At 42.9% G+C, this 17,684-nt stretch overlaps 1 protein-coding gene across 1 annotated transcript in view; it reads right to left on the minus strand.

Moving 5' to 3' along the window:
* Positions 1–376: 376 nt before the first annotated feature.
* Positions 377–17,684, minus strand: part of NTSR1 (neurotensin receptor 1) — a 138,782-nt gene continuing 121,474 nt past the window's right edge. Inside the window, 3 exon segments of the mRNA XM_043984457.1 lie at positions 377–2,869; positions 2,871–3,030; positions 8,796–8,886. Coding sequence (XP_043840392.1) covers positions 2,780–2,869; positions 2,871–3,030; positions 8,796–8,886 — 341 coding nt within the window. The 3' untranslated portion in view covers positions 377–2,779.

Below are 17,684 nucleotides of genomic sequence, written 5' to 3' on the forward strand. Positions count from 1 at the left end.
GGCCTTACTTATGAGAGAATTTTTGTCCGCTAGGACCATAGGCCTATGGGACCAAGAGAAGGATATTGAGAAGGAAAGCTCCTTATCCTAATTTGGTCCCTTCTCTATTAAGTTATTTGCTTCATCCAGTTCACACCTGCCCCTGTGCAAAGTTTCAGTCTTAGGACAAAGAAAACCTACTCATGCACAGCCTAATTTCTGGTTGTTGTTGGTTTTTTTTTTTTTTTCTGGGGCAATGAGGGTTAAGTGACTTGCCCAGGGTCACCCAGCTAGTAAGTGTCAAGTGTCTAAGGCCGGATTTGAACTCAGGTCCCCCTGAATCCAGGGGCCGGTGCTTTATCCACTATACCACCTAGCTGCCCCCCCCCCAGCCTAATTTCTAATCAACATGAATTCTCCCCAATATCTTGGAATAAAGCCATCAGTCCTCTTCTTCACCAAGTGATATCAAGGCTGCTTTGGATAAATGTTCAGCAAATCAGCCAGTCACAAATATTTGTGAAGTGCCTTATAGGTAAGCATTTGGGAACAGACAACAGTGAGGGTTATGGTTAGGGCTTCAGCCTTCTCCTTGGAACCTTGGTTTCTATGTTATTGGTGGTACTTCTGAGAAATGCAGTCTGCTGGTCAGTGGTAAGTGATCTTGGGACCTCTTGTCTTTAGGTAACGTTTCTCTGCCTCTCTGTTCAGATACATGTGTAAACAAATTTCTGTAGCCTCTGATTCCTCTAGTGGAAGATCTCCACTTACTGTTGCTGACCAGGAGCAAATATTGGGAGAATGAAGAAAGGGAGGCTAGCTCTCCAGGAATTCTCAGGAGCTCAAAGGGACCAGAAGCATGGAACAAAGGAAGCATGGGGGCGGGGAGGGAAGTGAAGGGGAGCAGTTTGTGAAGCCATCCAACAGGGCAGCTTTATTAATGTGAGGAGGGCCAAGGGTGGGAGATGAGACATGAAACAAATCTTCATCCTTTTCCTCCCTCCTCCAAACTCCATGCATTGACCTGGATGAGTGGAGAATGAAGTCAGAATAGAATATTCCTTGTGGGCCTGGGATGGAGGAAAGGAGGGGAGGGAGAACCTGGCCAGAAGCCTGGTCTGGGTTCAGTAGGAATATAGTTAGGCTATTTTTTTGGGCATGTGGGTTTGATCTGGTCTTTACCAGCTTATTGAGAGTAAAGAAGCCTCCTTCATGCACATCAGGATGAACAGAGAGTACTTTCTCAGTTCTGAGGAGAGAGAATTAAGATTTGTTTCTCTCTTCACAGAATCCAGTGAGGGAGCTGTGCATTTGGTGTGGTACCCTATATGCAGTAGGTGCTCAATAATAACAATAACAACAACAATAATTTTTTGGGAGGCAATCAGGGTTAAGTGACTTGCCCTGGGTCACACAGCTAGTAAACATCGGAGGCCAAATTTGAACTTGGGTCCTCCCAACTCCAAGGTCAATGCTTTATCCACTGCAACACCTTGCTGCCCCTCAAGGATTCTTTTTTGAAATAAATGAAATTGAATGTAGGATGAGAATTGCTTTCAACCCAGAGAAGAGAGATTGAGTGGCCTGGGTGGTCAGCTTGGACTGAGGAGTCCCATTTCTGAATGAAAGCTTCATTCCTTACACATATTTATTTTGTGCTATTTTTTTTGCAGATTTTCTAGATTATTATACAATAATCTCTCTCTCTCTCTCTCTCTCTCTCTCTCTCCTCTCTCCTCTCATCTCTCTCTCTCTCTCTCTCTGCCAGGCAATGAGGGTTAAGTGACTCGCCAAGGGGGTTACACAGCTAGTAAGTGTCAAGTGTCTGAGGTCAGATTTAAACTCAGGTCCTCCTGAATTCAGGGCTGGTGCTTTATTCACTGTGCCACCTAGCTGCCCCAAGGAGTCCCATTTCTGACATAATTTCCTAGCATAGGACTGGAGTCCTATATCCTGTAGAATTGGCCAAAACAATTTTGATCCTGAGGGGAGACCTGGAGGCAGGAGGTGAGGCTGGTTCTATCATGATTATCTCAGGCATCCCTTCTGCCCACAGTAACCTAATTGGACAGTTAAGGATCTCATTCGGTGATCCTCCCGAGGCTCTGCCGGTCATTCATTCTCTCTTTTGTGCCTGAATTCTAAGCTTTCAGACAGAACTGAGGCTGGTAGAACAATGACTTGAGCTATACAGAGGCCACTTTTCTGGTTTGCTGAGCATCCTCTTTCTTATTGATTCCCTGGAACATGCTGAACTTATTAGCAAACATTCAGCAGAGATGCATCTGTGAATAATCACCCTGATCTAGGAGCCCATTTGTTTGTCCATGTCTCTGGCTCCAAATATCCATTAGGTGGGTAACAAAGAAAACCCCTTCTTACTGAATACTAATTTCTCCTCATTAGAGTCCTTGTTTGGTGCCTCTGGAAGAAATAATCACATCCCAGACTTTCAAAGGAAAGAGGGAGGGAAAGGTGGCGGAGGTGGGAGCAGTGGTTACCTTTATGCTGAAAACAAATGGATGCAGTAATGCAGGTTGTCTCAATTTCAATTCTTAGACCTTAATAGAAATGGTGGAACTCCTGGCTGACCCAAGCCAGCAATGCCCCTTCCCACCCACCTCCAACACCAAATGAATGGATAGATGCTAGTTACAAGATATGAAAGGCCACTGTATGCATGAATAACATCACTGTGCCAAATATACCACCACATGCACTCAAGCTATGGGGGAACTGGGTGGGGTGGCCTCAGCTTCCACTCCTTCCTCTCTGACCCTGGAGCTGGCTCTCTGGAGCTCTAGTACAGTGTTTCCCGGGTGACATTGCTGGAAAAGGTGTGGTTGCTGGAGATGCTGTTGGACTTCCTGGAGAACCTCGGCCTTTTTTTTCCTTCTTCTCCAGGGAGGGCAGAGGAAAGCCAGGGTGGAAATGAAGATCTGCCGGAAATTGGCTGACACCAAGTTGTAGAGGATGGGGTTGATGGTGGAACTGACATAGAAGAGGACATTGGTGAGCATGTAGAAGTAATGGTAGAAATCATAGAGGAACCTGGAGGGCAAAAGGGGAGGGAGGAAGAAAAGAAGAAAGAGAATACCCAGGTACCTTAGCAGATTTTGAAACACAAAAAAACGGCAGAGACAGCCTGCTAGATAATAGAATTATACCACCATCGACATAACAAAATCTGATAATACCAATTGGAAGGGACCTTAGAAACCATGAAGTTCAAACTCCCTCCTAATGCCAGAGGCTCTTCTGCAAGCTTCCTAATGAAGACAGGAACTTACTACCTCACAAAGGCAGCCATTGCTAGATGGCCATAATTGGTGCATAGTTTTTCCTTATCTGGGACAAATTCTTCCTTCCTGTACCAACAGCTAGCCAGCTGGTGCCATTTATGTTCTCTAGAACTACACAGAGTAAATTCTTATTTAGAATCATAAGGTCATAGATTTTGAGCTGGAAGGGACTTTATAAGGTCATGTAGACCAAACCTCTCCTTTTGCAGTTTGGGAAACTGAGGCACAGAGAAGTGATGAACAGCTCTCAAGTATCTGAGGTGAGATTTTAGCTCAGTTCTTCCTGATTGCAAATCTATCACTCTTTCCACAGTGCCTCGCCACTTCTCAAGTTTGGAACAGACCTTAAGATCTCAGGTTTGGAAGAGAGCTTAGGAGCCATCTAGTCCAGCTGCTCGCCCTGTGCAGGGATGTTCATGACTTCCTCCCTGACAGGTTCCCTCTGGATGAGGTCCCTCCTGCTATCAGAGACAACACAGCAAGCTTTTTAAATAAGAAACAGTAAGCTTGAAAAGCTTGCTGACATGTGGACAGCAGATCCCTGCTTTTATCTGTCATGAATTAGAGTCAGGGTTTGGGAATTTCTTGACATCCCACCCCAATAAAGGACAGGGTGAGGATGGTGAAACCAGGAAGGGATGATGAAATTTGTGATCCTCATGCATACATACTAAAGGCAATGTCAACTTACATTTAAGGGGTCTTGCCCCTCTCCCCACAACCTGATGCTTTGATGGAACAGTGGGACCTGAATGAGAGTAAGACAGAAGTTCCCTGTGTCTATTAAGGAATCAATAGACTTACCTCCTACATCCAGCGTGACCCTGGGTTTAGCTATAGAGATGTCAGTAACAGGGGGCTGGCTGGCCCCCGGCCCCCTGAGTTCCAAGTCCACAGGGGACCAGACTGCAGGGAGGTTGGTTTTCACTCGGCCAATCTCTTGGGGGCTGCACTAGGGACATGGAGTTAGGGGAGGTGGCCTCACCTTTGAGAAGCATCCCCCACTCCAGTGTTCCAGTTTACCACAGCTGAAGCACTTGTCAGGATCTCGGCCACCCAGGGATCTGGGGGTAGCAGACATTATGACTGCTGCTATTACCGAGGCTTGCTCTATGGAGCAGGCACCATCCTTTTCTCTCTCTTCAGCTACCCCAAGGTCCCTGTTGTTAAAAACCTTAAAAGCAGCATCAAGGAGTTGTGAGGGTGGGGTTTGGGGACCAAGTCTAATTTCTGGAGTTTTTTCCTAATGTCAGGAGCAGATTAGCTAATAAAATGTATATTGAGGACTGCTTTTCTTACATCTCTTTCTGGGTCTACATTTCTTCACAGAGTCTACAAGACGACTCAAGAAGAGGGCTGGGTTTTTGTCAGTTCCCTGGGTTATCTCTTTTACTTTCTCATAATTGACCTGTTTCTTAATTCCCCCACCTCCTTCCCTCAATGAGGCAAATGACCACGTGGTCTCTGCTAGCCTGATCTACCCTATCATGATAGTCCCATTTAGGATCCACAGTTGGAACTGCTGTTGTTCCAGGGACCCTGGCCCAGTTGGTCCCAACCTGTGAGTGCTCATCACCCACTTGTACAGCTAGGTCCCAAATCCATTTTTTCTCATTGGGGATACAGCAGCTGACAAGAATAATTTGCAAGTTAGCCCAGGAAAGGTCAAACTGCATTGTCACAAACAAAACCATCTGCGAACTTTGTGAGGTTATCTGAGTAACATCCCGATTTTTATTTAATCTGAGCCAAATTACTCATGGGAAAAGGAGTATGTATTCTTGTCATCCTACCCCCAGCAGGAACTTCCTATAGTGGAAGCAAGGGAGTGGTCAAAGATACCTACAGGGGCATGGGTGAAGTGGGTGGGGGAGGGGTAAAGGAGACTGGGGAAATGGACCTAGGCAACTGTAGGGCATCAGATAAAGCAGATGGGAGCAGCTGCTGAATGGAAAAACAGGAGAATAGGGAACCTATTCCCCCCCCCCCCCATTGTGACAGGGGCTCAGCTGGGAGGGGCACAGCTGGCTGGGAGGGAAAAATTGTGGAAACAGCTGTTGAGTGGGAAAAATAGAAGAGTACTGAAGTCTGCTCTGAGTGTGGCAGGGGCTTGGCTGTGGGGGGCACAGAAGATTGGTTCTGAGATCAGTCAGTGGGCAAAGAGGAGAAGAGGTCAGAGTTTCAGACATAGAGTGATATGACAGGGGTTGCCCGTCGGAAGGGAAGGATACAGTGGAGTGGGCAAGGAAGAGGGAGGAGAGGGAGGGGAGTAAGGCTGAGGAGCAGGAGGGGATGAAGTCTCAGAGGAGGAGGGGTTGGCAGAAAGATTTGCTAGTCCCATGGACTTGTGGCTTTCTTTGTTTTTTCCTTTCTTTTTTGCAGGGTGATGAAGGTTAAGTGACTTGCCCAAGGTCACACAGCCAGTAAGTCTCAAATGTTTGAGTTTGGATTTGAACCCAGATCCTTCTGAATCCAGGGCTGGTGCTTTATCCACTGCACCACCTAGCTGCCAACTTGTGGCTTTCTAACAACAGAGGAAGTAATCTAAGAAATCACTGAGGTCCTGTGAGGAAGGAGGCTTTTTAGGGTTATCAATAGCCTTCGTAGGTTTGGTTGGTTTGCTGGGTGTATCCTGCTTTGTTCCTCCCCCTTTGAGTTCTAACAATCCCTTCTATTTTTGAACTATCTGAAGGCAGTCTCCCCTAATTCTTTTCTAAGCCACCTAGTTCATTTTCTGTATCTTTTTGGATTTCACCTAAATTGTTGCCAGCCTTTGGGTGACTGACTGGCTTGTTATGGATGATCTTGAGGTCAAAATCAAGACCACCCTCACACCTCCCCTAAATCCCCAGGCTGTAGCCTAAGCAAAATTTCCTTTTCTGATTTTCTTGGCAAGGGTTTCATTTGCCAAGTAAGTAATAGCCCTTCAGAAGCTTGCTGACAGCTATTGAGGAGAGCAAAGCAGGCTTTGTGAAGGAGGACAGAGTGACCTGCTTACTGGTCACTTGGGGGAAGACTATGTACTTCTTGCTCACTTAACTGGCTCTCCTCAAGGACTTGGGAGTGGTAATATGGCTGAAAAGTGGAGAAGAATAACTATTTGTGATTTATTTTTGTTCCAAGGGAAGCAAACAGAGGTAGCTGGCACTTGGAGTTAACTGGCTTAGTTGAAGGCCACAGTGTTCTTTCCAGAAGAGTTTGCTTGGGGCTGATGGCTACAGGACTGTGGGATAGGGAGCCATCGTGGCAAGGGGGAGGGATAAGGTTCTGAGGTGAAAGTGGGGAAGAGAGATTGGTATGATGAAATTAGCAGAGTTTTTCTTTGCAGTCTTTCTCTTAGTTCCCCTACCTCTCCTACAGGTCCCTCCCTGTCCCTTACCTTCCTGCTTCCCTACCCCAATCTGGTAGGAAAATAGATCTGGAAAGACATTAAAGTCTGAGTGTGAGTTAGTTTAAACTGTTACCCTTCCCAAGGGTTACTTTTAAAAAGAAATACAGACCCCCCATCCTATGATCAAGATGATCTGAAGGAGCTTCCAATCCAATGAAGGGTAGAAAATAAGAGCAGTTCACTCATAATTGTGATAAAGAAAAAAATGCAAAGGAGAGATAACATATATGGAAGCACTTTATCACATTCTTTATCACTTAATGAGTGCTTGTTGAAGTGTATTTTGTTGTATCTAATAATATAGGTAGTCAGACAAGAATGATTTCTGAACCATTCCAACTCTAAAACTTTTGTATGCTAGGGCTGGGAAAGACTGTCACTACAGGGTGACAGAAAAATACCTGTCCCAAAATGATCCTGATTCTAACTTCATAAATGGCTTTCAGAGACTGATCCTCATTTTCAGGGTTTTTGAGCTTCTCCGGGGGCTTCTGGGTGGGCGATGGGGGGGGGTTACAATGATCCCTCTGAGATAAAAAGTGGCACAATGGAAAGGTATTGGATTCAGATTCAGATGTTCTGGTTTCAAATTCTACACATGGTAGCTGTGTGATCTGATGTGTCACTTCATCTTTTTGAATCTTATTTTCTTCATCTATAAAATAAGGGAGTTGAACTTAATGGTCAATTAGGTACCTTCCTATGACTCGGTACAGGGAGGGAGAAAATACAAGAAGGAGCCCTGCGTTCTTTTCCTCAAAACTGGTAGACATGGAGGGAAATTCCCAAGGGTTTTAGCTTGTGGAGAAATACTCATATTGTTTTTTTCTATTGGGAAGGGAGGTGAGGATGGTCAAGGGCATCTTAATTTGTACAATACACATATTACTGCAAAAAGTCTATACTTATCACATTTTTGTGAATGAAATCCTACCTAAATTAGGTTAGAAATATTTGCTTTTCAAAGGACTCCTAAGGCATCTTATGAAAAAAGAATGAAATGTCAGAGCTGGAGGATCATCTAGTCCAATATCCTCATTTGACAGAGGAGGAAACTGAGGCTCAGAGATAAGGAAGCAATTTATCCAATGCTACACAGATCTAGGGCTAGAACTCAGGTCTCCTGACTTGCACTATACCAGGCCTCTTCCACTGGTGGCGGTGGTGATGAAGATGAAGATGATGATGATGATAATGACATACATTAACATAGCACTTAGCACAGTGATCGCAACAGAATAGGCTCTGAATAAATATTGTTGATGATCTGACATGTCATTTAATTTTTGACAGAGCCTTTTTGTTGAAAGTCTTTGTGTAGCTAGTGCATGCATTAGTATCATAACCATATTGTAGATGAGGAAACTGAAGCTCAGAGGTTAAGAGACTTATCCAAGGTCATATGGATACCTGGAGCGGAGGTTCAAAGACAGGCTTTTATACACCAAATCCAGTTCTCTTTTCATTGTGTCATAAAGTATCAGAGCCTGGAATCAAACTCAGGTTTCTGGAATTGAGATCTGATATTCTTTCCAACACATTGAAGAGAGTCCAGGCTTTATGATCCTGAGGCATAAGACATGGTGGTGGGAAGGTTAGGGAGGTGGGGTTGTTGTTCAGTTGTTTAGTCATGTCCACCTCTTCAATGACCCCATTTGGGTTTTTCTTGGAAAAGATTCTAGAGTCGTTTGCCATTTACTTCTCCAGTTCATTTTATAGATGAAGAAACTGAGGCAAATGGGATTAAGTGAGTTGCTTAGGGTCACACAGCTAGTGTCTGAAGCCATATTTGAACTCAGGAACATGAGTCTTCCTGAAATCTAGGCATGACTATATCCACTGTACCACATAGCTGCCCTTGGGAGAGGTAGCATCCAATGAAGACTTAGCTACTAACTTCACAACTTTTCCATCCAGCCTTGGATAGAGTTGAATTCCATGCCCTTGTGGAGGTCACTGAGAGGCTTGGCAGCATCATTGAAGGTAGAGCCAACATCCCTGAATTGGGGTTTTGATTGGCACAGGGGCTTAGGTTTGCTGTTATGGGGAATTTTTTCTTGAAAGCGCTTAATTCCTCAGGGACCCAGATACCAGCTTCTATGTAATATAGAGCAGATACTCACGGGGACCAGTGATCAGCTGGGATATAGCAGAACATCAAGCGGCGAACATGGTAGGGGAGCCAGCACACCACAAAGGCAATGACCACTGCACCTGGAATGGACGAGAAACACCATGGATTTAGTGCCTTAGAATTATGGCATGTCAGAGGCAAAAGGGAGCCTACAGATCGCCTACTTTAACCTCTTAATTTTTTTTTTTTGTTAAGGCAATTGGAGTTAAGTGACTTGCCCAGGGTCACACAGCTAGTAAGTGTCAAGTGTCTGAGGCCAGATTTGAACTCAGGTCTCCTGATTCCAGGGCCAGTGCTCTATCCACTGAGCCACCTAGCTACCCCTCTTAACCCCTTAATTTTACAAATGAAAAAAATGAGGCCCAAGGAGGGAAAGGGACTTGACTGAGGTCACACGACAGAGTGGGCTAGAAATCACAGTTTTGATAACCTCTTGAAAATTAATTTTTAAAAATTTTCACCATTTATGAGATTTGATTTTTCACATGTCATGTAAATTCATTTTCTCTATATACTGTATATGATGTTATGGGATTGTAAATTAAAAACAAAAAATAAAGGAGTTATTAAATATTGAAACCCCTTCATGACTTTTGGCCCACCTTGAATTAGCAAATGTTTTTGTGTGCTTCTGGAAACTAGAAGTTTAGGTCCATTCTAATCAGTACTTAGACCAAACCTCAGCATTGCTCACACAATGTGTGTGTGTGTGTGTGTGTGTGTGTGTGTGTGTGTGTGTATATGTGTACTTTAGCTACTTCAACCTAGCATAACACCTTTCCTGAGTATCTGCTTTGTGAAGGATCCTGTGCTAGGCACTGTGAAAGATGCAAAAATGCAAAAGATAGATCCCTGATAACAGTATGCTTGAAATCTGGTGGGAGGCTCATAGGTGTACACTAGTAATTATGTACAAGACCAGAAGTGGATGAATCTGGTAATAAAGAATTGGACCTGGAAGATGGGTACCACTGGGGGATGAGAAAACAAGGAGAACATTGTTTTCCTTCTCAGATCAACTTTGGGAATCAGGTTCCCAGGGTATTCCTGGTCACCTGGCACTTCATTCATTCATTCATTCATCCATCCATCCATCCATCCATCTATCTATCCACTCATTCATTTATTTATTTATTTATGCATGCATCCATCTATCATCTATCTATCCATTCATTCATCTATCTATCTATCTAGCCATTCATCTATCTATCTATCTATCTATCTATCTATTGCAGGTCAATGAGGGTTAAGTGACTTGCCCAGGGTCACACAGCAAGTAAGTGTCAAGTGTCTGAGGCCAGTTTTGAACTCAGGTCCTCCTGAATCCAGGGCCAGTGCTTTATCCACTGTACCACCTAGCTTCCCCCCATCTCAATTATTTAAAGGATTGAAATTAATTTTGCAGTCTCATGATGGGGGGTGGGGGGTGGGGGAGCAAGACTTGGTATTTGTTTAGTTCTGAAGTGATACCAACCTTTGATGTCTAATTATTTGATCCAAAGTTTGCCTTACTTAAGCCATGGCAACTAATATATCATGAACCTTGCTTCCCAGGAGCCCTTCTCCCCAGAAGAAGCCCAACCTTCCCTTGTCTACAGAGGTGCTCTAGTGGTAGCAGCTAATGGAGGTTTGTTCAGCCAGGGCAGTCTCCAGAGGCAGGTGGGATAACTTCTCGGAGAGGAGCTTCCCCTCCAAACAGTCTCTATTTTCTGGAGAGCCTTGGTCCTAGATCTAGGACCTAGATGATCCACCTGGGGGAAAAGGTCCTCTTCAGCTCCTGCCAGCTATATCATATAAAACTCAAATTTGACCTACCACAGTGCTATAATGAGAACACTGCACTGAAGACTTGGACTCCCATTGATTTTCTGCCTCTCATTAGTCATGTGACCTTGGGCACATAAGCTTTCCCTCCTGCTGCCTCCATTTTCTCATCTATTATTGTTGTTGTTCATCCTTTGTTTTTGAAGAGGACCAATGACATCATGGGGAGATGACTTGACTTGTTTGTTAACTGGATTTAAATGAGGCAGAGTTGCACAAAGTAATCAACTTTACTCTCTCTGAATCATTAAAGTCTAGTGGCAGGACAAAAGTCAAGACAACTGGTGATGGCCCCGGATGCAGTGGATGACCTTGGTGTCTTGGATGTGTGACCAAGCTCTAAGCACTCCACAATGCCTGCTTCAGATGCGTTGATGGCCATTGGAACAGATTGTTCTCATCTGCTCATTCTGCTGGGGGAATCTTCACATGCTAGCTTCACATTCCCCTAATTCACCAATGGGAAGATAACTGTTCAACGAGGTGACTTCTACAGTCTTTCCTAGATCTAAGATCCTGGGGAATCTCAGAAGAAGAGTGCATTTCCAGGGAGAATGAATCTCTGTTCACTACATGTTACCCTCAGATCTTGCTGTTAAGGTTTGCCAAAAAGAGGAGGAAAAACCCTCCAATCATTTCAAGTATGTGAAGTGCAAATACTCTGTGACTCTTTAGAACCTGTACAGAAAGTAGGTCTTCAGTTTTTTAGGGAGAGAGCACAGAGTAGAAGGAATATCCAGTGTGGGGTGTGAACCTCACTGGGCAACACAAAAAGAGAAAAAGTCACTGGTGCTGTTTGGGCCAGGGGGTTAAGGATAATTATGAGATGCAGTGGCATCTTTGAAAAGAATAAAGTCTCAAGCCTGAGTTTGGGGGCTGGACATGGCAAGAGAGGGAACAAGCAGGAAGGGCTGACATTTTAGAAAAACATCAAGAATGCTGCTAAATGGACCTGAAGATATTTCTTAAACATGGGACATTGACAAATGTTGGTCCTTCCTTGAAGGGCAGTCGATGCTGCTTGCTAAATGATTTGACCCAGGAAGGCATCTTCAAATCATTTTGCACCTGTAAATTGGCCAGCTAGTGTGTGTGAGTATGTGTAAAATGAAGGAATAGACTGGAAATGATGAACACTCCATCCCAATCTGACACTGTGTGTGAAGAGGAAGGTCAAACACGGCCAAGAAGACTATAATCTGGTGGGATAAATACTGACTAGGAGTCCAGGAGATTCCAAGTTCTACATCCCTCTCTTCTGTCACTTAGCTGGATGACCTTGGATAAACCACTTACCCTTTCTGAGGCTCAGGTCTTCCATCTGTCAATGCAAAGTGCCCTCTTCTGAGACTGTGATGCCCCTTTATTCCACCAGCTTTCTGAATCCCAGAATCTCAAAGTTGGAAGATACCTCAAAAGTCCTCTAATCCAGTTTCTACTGAGATCTAGGCTATCCTCTCCTTTTGTGAGCCTATAAATTCTGTTGGGAGCTCTTGAGCAATTGCTACACATGATGGAACCCTGTATGTAGAGGAGACTCATGAGTGGAGGAAATGATGGGGCTGGAAGAATTATTACTCAGTAGTTCTATGTTTTCCTGTACCTGTGCTGCTCCTTGCACTTACTGCCACCGGGGCCTTTATTCTTTTTATTTCTGGGCAATAACTTATTCCAGACTCATGGCCTCTAGGAAGAACCCTCTGATTATTCTCACCTCAGAGGCACAATGTTGTTTATATGGTTGAGGATAGAGAGTGGGGAGTCAGGGTGGGGCTCAAACCAGAGCCCAAGCCTCTGATGTGCTCATTTGGTTATGCTGTCTCTGAGGTTGAGAAAACAGAATACCCAGCCTAAGAGGGAAAGGCCCCCTGGGTCTATCTTACTGGTGTACTAGGCAGAGAACTGAAGAAGGGGCAGTCCAAGGAAATGCACATATGTACCTATTTTGTGTAACACCATTATGTGAAAATACATATAGATTTAACTAAGACTCTTCACTTTACAAAAAGAATCTTCACACAAAAAAGCTTCAGTTGAAGATTCCTTTAAATAGCAAAACTCCTATCTCCCATTTCAAATTGGCATCAATTACATGCTACTTTTTAAACTATGTTGAGCATCTCTCAAGACCATAGACTCTCAGTTTCTGAGAGGTTCAATCTGTACCTCAATAGGCAACCTCGGATTGAGGTTGATGCTGATAGGAAATGCATTACTTCCTAAGAAATCTATTACTTCCTAAGATAGATGATGTTTTGCATAGTTTAATTTAAAATTTTTTCATTACATGGAGGTTGTCTGCCTCTCTGCATCCATTGCTCCTAATTCTCTATGCTCTGGACCAAATGGAATAAGTCTTACCTTTCTTCCAAATTATAGCCCTTTGCATACTTGTCCTCCTAAGTTTTCTCCAGGTCAAATATTCCCATTTCCTTCAACTGTTCCTTGTGTGGCATGATATCTCTTCTTTTCTCTATTTCTCTAGGATCAGGTATCCAGCCCTTCAAAATACTTGTTTCCCCTAAGTTTTCTTTTCTCCATGTCAAATATTTCCATTTCCTTCAACTCTTTCTTGTATGACATGTTTACTGTCTCTTTTGCTTTACTTTCTTTATATACAAAATAAGGGGTTTAGAACTGTTGGTCTCCAAGGTTCCTTCCCACTCAGATCTTTGATCCTGGTGATCCCCCTTGGTATGTGGTTCAGATAGTCAACATCCTTCTTAAAATGTGGCACCTAGAAATGAACACAATCCTTCAGATGTATTCTGACTATGGCAGGAAGTATGGGGCTATCCCTTCTCTCATTTTGAAACCTATTATGCTTCTCTATATTTGTCCTAAAGTCATATATGATTTTTTGGCTTCTGTGTCACTGTTGTTTCACATCAAGCCTCCTATCCATTAACTGCTCCCTGTCCCTGCCTATCTTTTCCATATATTTTTTCACAGGAACTGTTTGGCCACATCCCCTCCAACTTGAACTTGTGCAGTTGATTGGAGAAGAACTTTATATTTATCACTACTCAATTTCATTTTCATTAGATTCAGCCCAATGCTGTAGCCTGTCAAAGTCTCTCAGAATCCTGACTGTATAGCTCAGCTTGTTAGCTAGTTCTTCCAGCTTCATGTCATCTCTTTATAGACCTGATATGTGAGGGAGATTCTAATTTGCTTTTGCCTTGAAACTAGTGTCACTTAGACTCTCAAGATGGCCCAGGGATTTGGACTATCACTCATCTCCTGCCTGATTACTTTCACTGACGGGTATATGTTCTTCTACCCCCTTCACCAGCAGTCACAGTACATATTTAGATAGATCTAGTTTCAGCTAAAAGCTGTCAACTCTTCTAGGAAGTGGAAATGAATAATATTCTACTGAATTGACTTCTCTAAGTTATTAAGGAAGAGGAATACAGGGAGAAATCTTTCCCATGGAAGAGCACCTTCCTCTGCTCCAATGTCCTTTCTGTGCCACTCCTGGCCAATAAAAGCCTCAGGGCTGACTAGTGAGGGAGAAAACCCCTTCTTTTCTTCCTTAATATAAACTTCTGATATCTTTAAACTACTTTATGCCAAAATCTTTCTTTATCACATAATGTTATGCAAGTGAATTCTATTCTGCCTGTAAAGATTTGAGGTCTGAATGAGTTGCCCATTTGGGCAACAAAGGGTATGGATGTAGGCTAGGGGAAGTAAATGGAATTTAGAGTAAATAAACAAGTTTCTGTGGGAGCTTTCATGGAATCTCAGAGTGGAAAGGGACCTCAAAGGTCTACTAGTATAATCTATTCCTGAACAGGAATCCCTTTAGAAGATCCCTGAATCATGGTATCCACATCTGAATAGGGAGTAATGCAATGGCCAGTCATGTTTACAGAGGATGACTGAACACACAGTTACAGAACTTCAGATTCAGATTGGCCATTTAGTCCAACCTATATTTGAAAAGGATTTTCTACTAAAACAGTCTTGACAATTGATCATTCAGTTTTTGTACAAAAACTTCCAATGGGTTAGAATGCATTACAATCCTGAGGAAGCCCATTCCATTTATAGATAGTTCAGATTGTTTGGAAATTTTTTCCTGCTGCCAAGCCTCAGTTTTCCTCTTTGTAACTCTCATCCATTTCTCCTACTTCTGTCCCCTGGTGGCAAACAGCACAAGTCAGTCCAGCCATCTATTTAATGTTCCTTTCTAGAATTTTATCAGGAATTAAAGTCAAGTTCACTAGTAAGTCAGTTAGTCACTAAGCATTTATTAAGCTTACTTATGGGTGAGGCCCTTTGTTAAGCTATTGTTAATACAATAGAAGCAAAAAGATAGTCCTGTACCGGAAGAGCTTATTTCTAATAGGAAAAAACAGAAAAGGAAGCTGAAAATCAGGGAGGAGGGAAATGGGGCATGACGGAGAAAGAAACCTAGAGAGACAAAGGAAGAGTCCAGAGAAGAATGAAGGAATGAATATTGTTGGCTTGGGCTCTTCCTCTATTCTAAGAGACTTAAAAAAATTATACCTAGTTTTCCTCACCTTCAATATGAGCTTTAGCTCAGACACAGTTTACATATAGCCATGCCATGTTCTCTGATACCTGCTCTTGTATGAATCTTTTGGATACATCTTTAAAAAAATCTAAGTGGGTTGGTGAGCTCCTTGTGCATCCACACTGGTCTCTTCAGACATCTCCTACACTTCCTTTTTCTCTATGCTTAAAATCTCTCTTGTTTATCAACCTAAAATAGCTTGGGAGTAGTATCAAAAAGTGTTATGTTTTTGACCTTTGGGGGAGTCACTATCTTCTTCATCTCTCCTTCATTTCATACTGAAGTTGTATCTCAAGCTTCCATGTGCTGTGCTAGTCTTAATCATAGAACAAGGCTTAGTGGCCACTAATTTTCTTTATATAAGTGGGCAATAAATGAACAAGAGGAAGCCATGAAAGAACAAGGGGAAGGTTTCACTTTGTTGGATACATTAGCAGCCAAGGCCAGACACAACTATTTACAATAAGGAGTTGTTGTTGTTGGTTTTTGTTGTTGTTGTTTGCTTTAGACTCCTTCCTCTTGTGAGGAGGAGGAGAAGAAAAACTTGGAGGAATTGTTCAGTGAATGGGACTTTCTTCCTGAAGAATGGGAGAAGTGAATTCTCACTGGGGATGGAGCATGAGTGCCTTTCCCCACCAACCACTGTTTGTGCCAGTGGTACAGAAACTTCACTGGTGGAAGAAGTTGTATCAACAGTGGCTTGATAGTCTCACAGAAAAAGAAAACTGGGAAGTAGGGTGTTTGCCCATGTGGTCCCAAGACAAAGAATGAACTTCATCTTGAACTCCAGAATCTCTCATTCTATCTTCTTATCCTCCCACATCTTCACAAATCTTTCCCAGAAGTTCCAGTTCCAAAATTTCACTAACTGGTGGACTTGTGGGATAGTATGTACTTCAGCATTTCTCATCTCCATGGCAACACCAGGGTTACATAAGGAACACACTTTGCAAACTTTGGAATGCCATATAAATGAGCAATTATTACAGTGATAGAAATATAATTGAGTATCAATGAAGTACAATATTTAGATGGCAAGCCTTGGAATCAGGAAGCGGTGGGTTCAAGTGCTGTCGGGTGTTAGAGACAGCAAGTTACTTAACTTTTTAGTTTTCTAGGTACTTCTTTTAAACTATAAATCACAGATTAACTGTTTGTTTGTTTTTTTAGTGAGGCAGTTGGGCTTAAATGACTTGCCCAGGGTCACACAGCTAGTAAGTGTTAAGTGTCTGAGGCAGGATTTGAACTCAGGTACTCCTGACTCCAGGGCTGGTGCTCTATCCACTGCGCCATCTAGCTGCCCCCAGATTAACTGTTAATACACATTGCTGGAAGTATTTTCCACACTGTGAGTACCCTATTATGGTTATATTTACAAAACCACAAATCTAGACTAAATAAAGAAATGTTTAAACGTGAATGATGACCTTTCACCATAACAAACACAGTTGGGGCTGTGACCTTATTATGTCCCCCTGGTGGTTTCAATAAAAGAGGAAGCTTTGAGTTGCCTCTGGGACAGAGATTATGTATATATACCTTCTATCCCAAGGACATTCAGTTGCTGTCACCCAGGAGTTGGTCAAAATACATGGAAAGCCAGTGTTTGAAGGAAGAAAGCTATGGATGAGAGAGAAAAGGCATTTGAATGGTTCATGTGTGAATCTTCTCCTTTGTCTTCCATGGGAGGCAGCCCAGTGGTAATTGATTCATGCCTTTAGAGATGTTATCTTGGATATAAGGACCAGGTGGCCACCCAGTTAGTATGCAACTAACCTCTTGGGCCTAAACTTCTCAGTTTGCAGGATCATAGATTTTAATCTGGAAGGGTATTTAGGAACCATCTTGTACAACATTTAAGAGGCAGTTAGTTGGCTTCTCCGATAGACTGATGGACCTAGAGTAAGGAAAACCTGAGTTCAAATCTGGCCTTAGACACTAACTGTATGATCCTGTACAAATCACTTAACCTCTGTCTGCCTAAATTACTCAAGCTGTAAAGTGGGGGTAATAATTGCACCTACATCTCAAGGCTATTGTGAGGATCAAATGAAGTAATATTTATAAAGTGTATAGTACTGGGCACATAGTAGGCTCTTAATAAAAAGTAATTTAGAAAAAGATGAAGAAACTGAGGCACAGAGTGGTTAAGAGTCTCCCCCACAAGGCACTAAGAAGCAGAAGTGGGGTTTAAACTCTGTTCTTTGGCTCTAAATCCAGTACACATTCCACTACTCCATGCTGTCTTCTGGCCAGTAAGCTGTCTAACAATGGAGTGGGATGCTTCAGGATATATAATTACCAGAGGTCTTTGCACAAATGCCGAATGACCATTTTTTATGGATGCTATTGAGTAGAACTTTTTGTACAGGTATGGATTAGGTTAGATGATCTCTAAGGTCTCTCCTAACTGTTTCTATGATAACCATCACAATATGAACTCAGTTTTCTACAGCACCATGATGTTAACAAAGTATTTTTCTTACCCTGTGAGATAGGTAATAAAAA

Source organism: Dromiciops gliroides, chromosome 2 (genome assembly GCF_019393635.1).
Source record: "Dromiciops gliroides isolate mDroGli1 chromosome 2, mDroGli1.pri, whole genome shotgun sequence".
Taxonomy (NCBI): domain Eukaryota; kingdom Metazoa; phylum Chordata; class Mammalia; order Microbiotheria; family Microbiotheriidae; genus Dromiciops; species Dromiciops gliroides.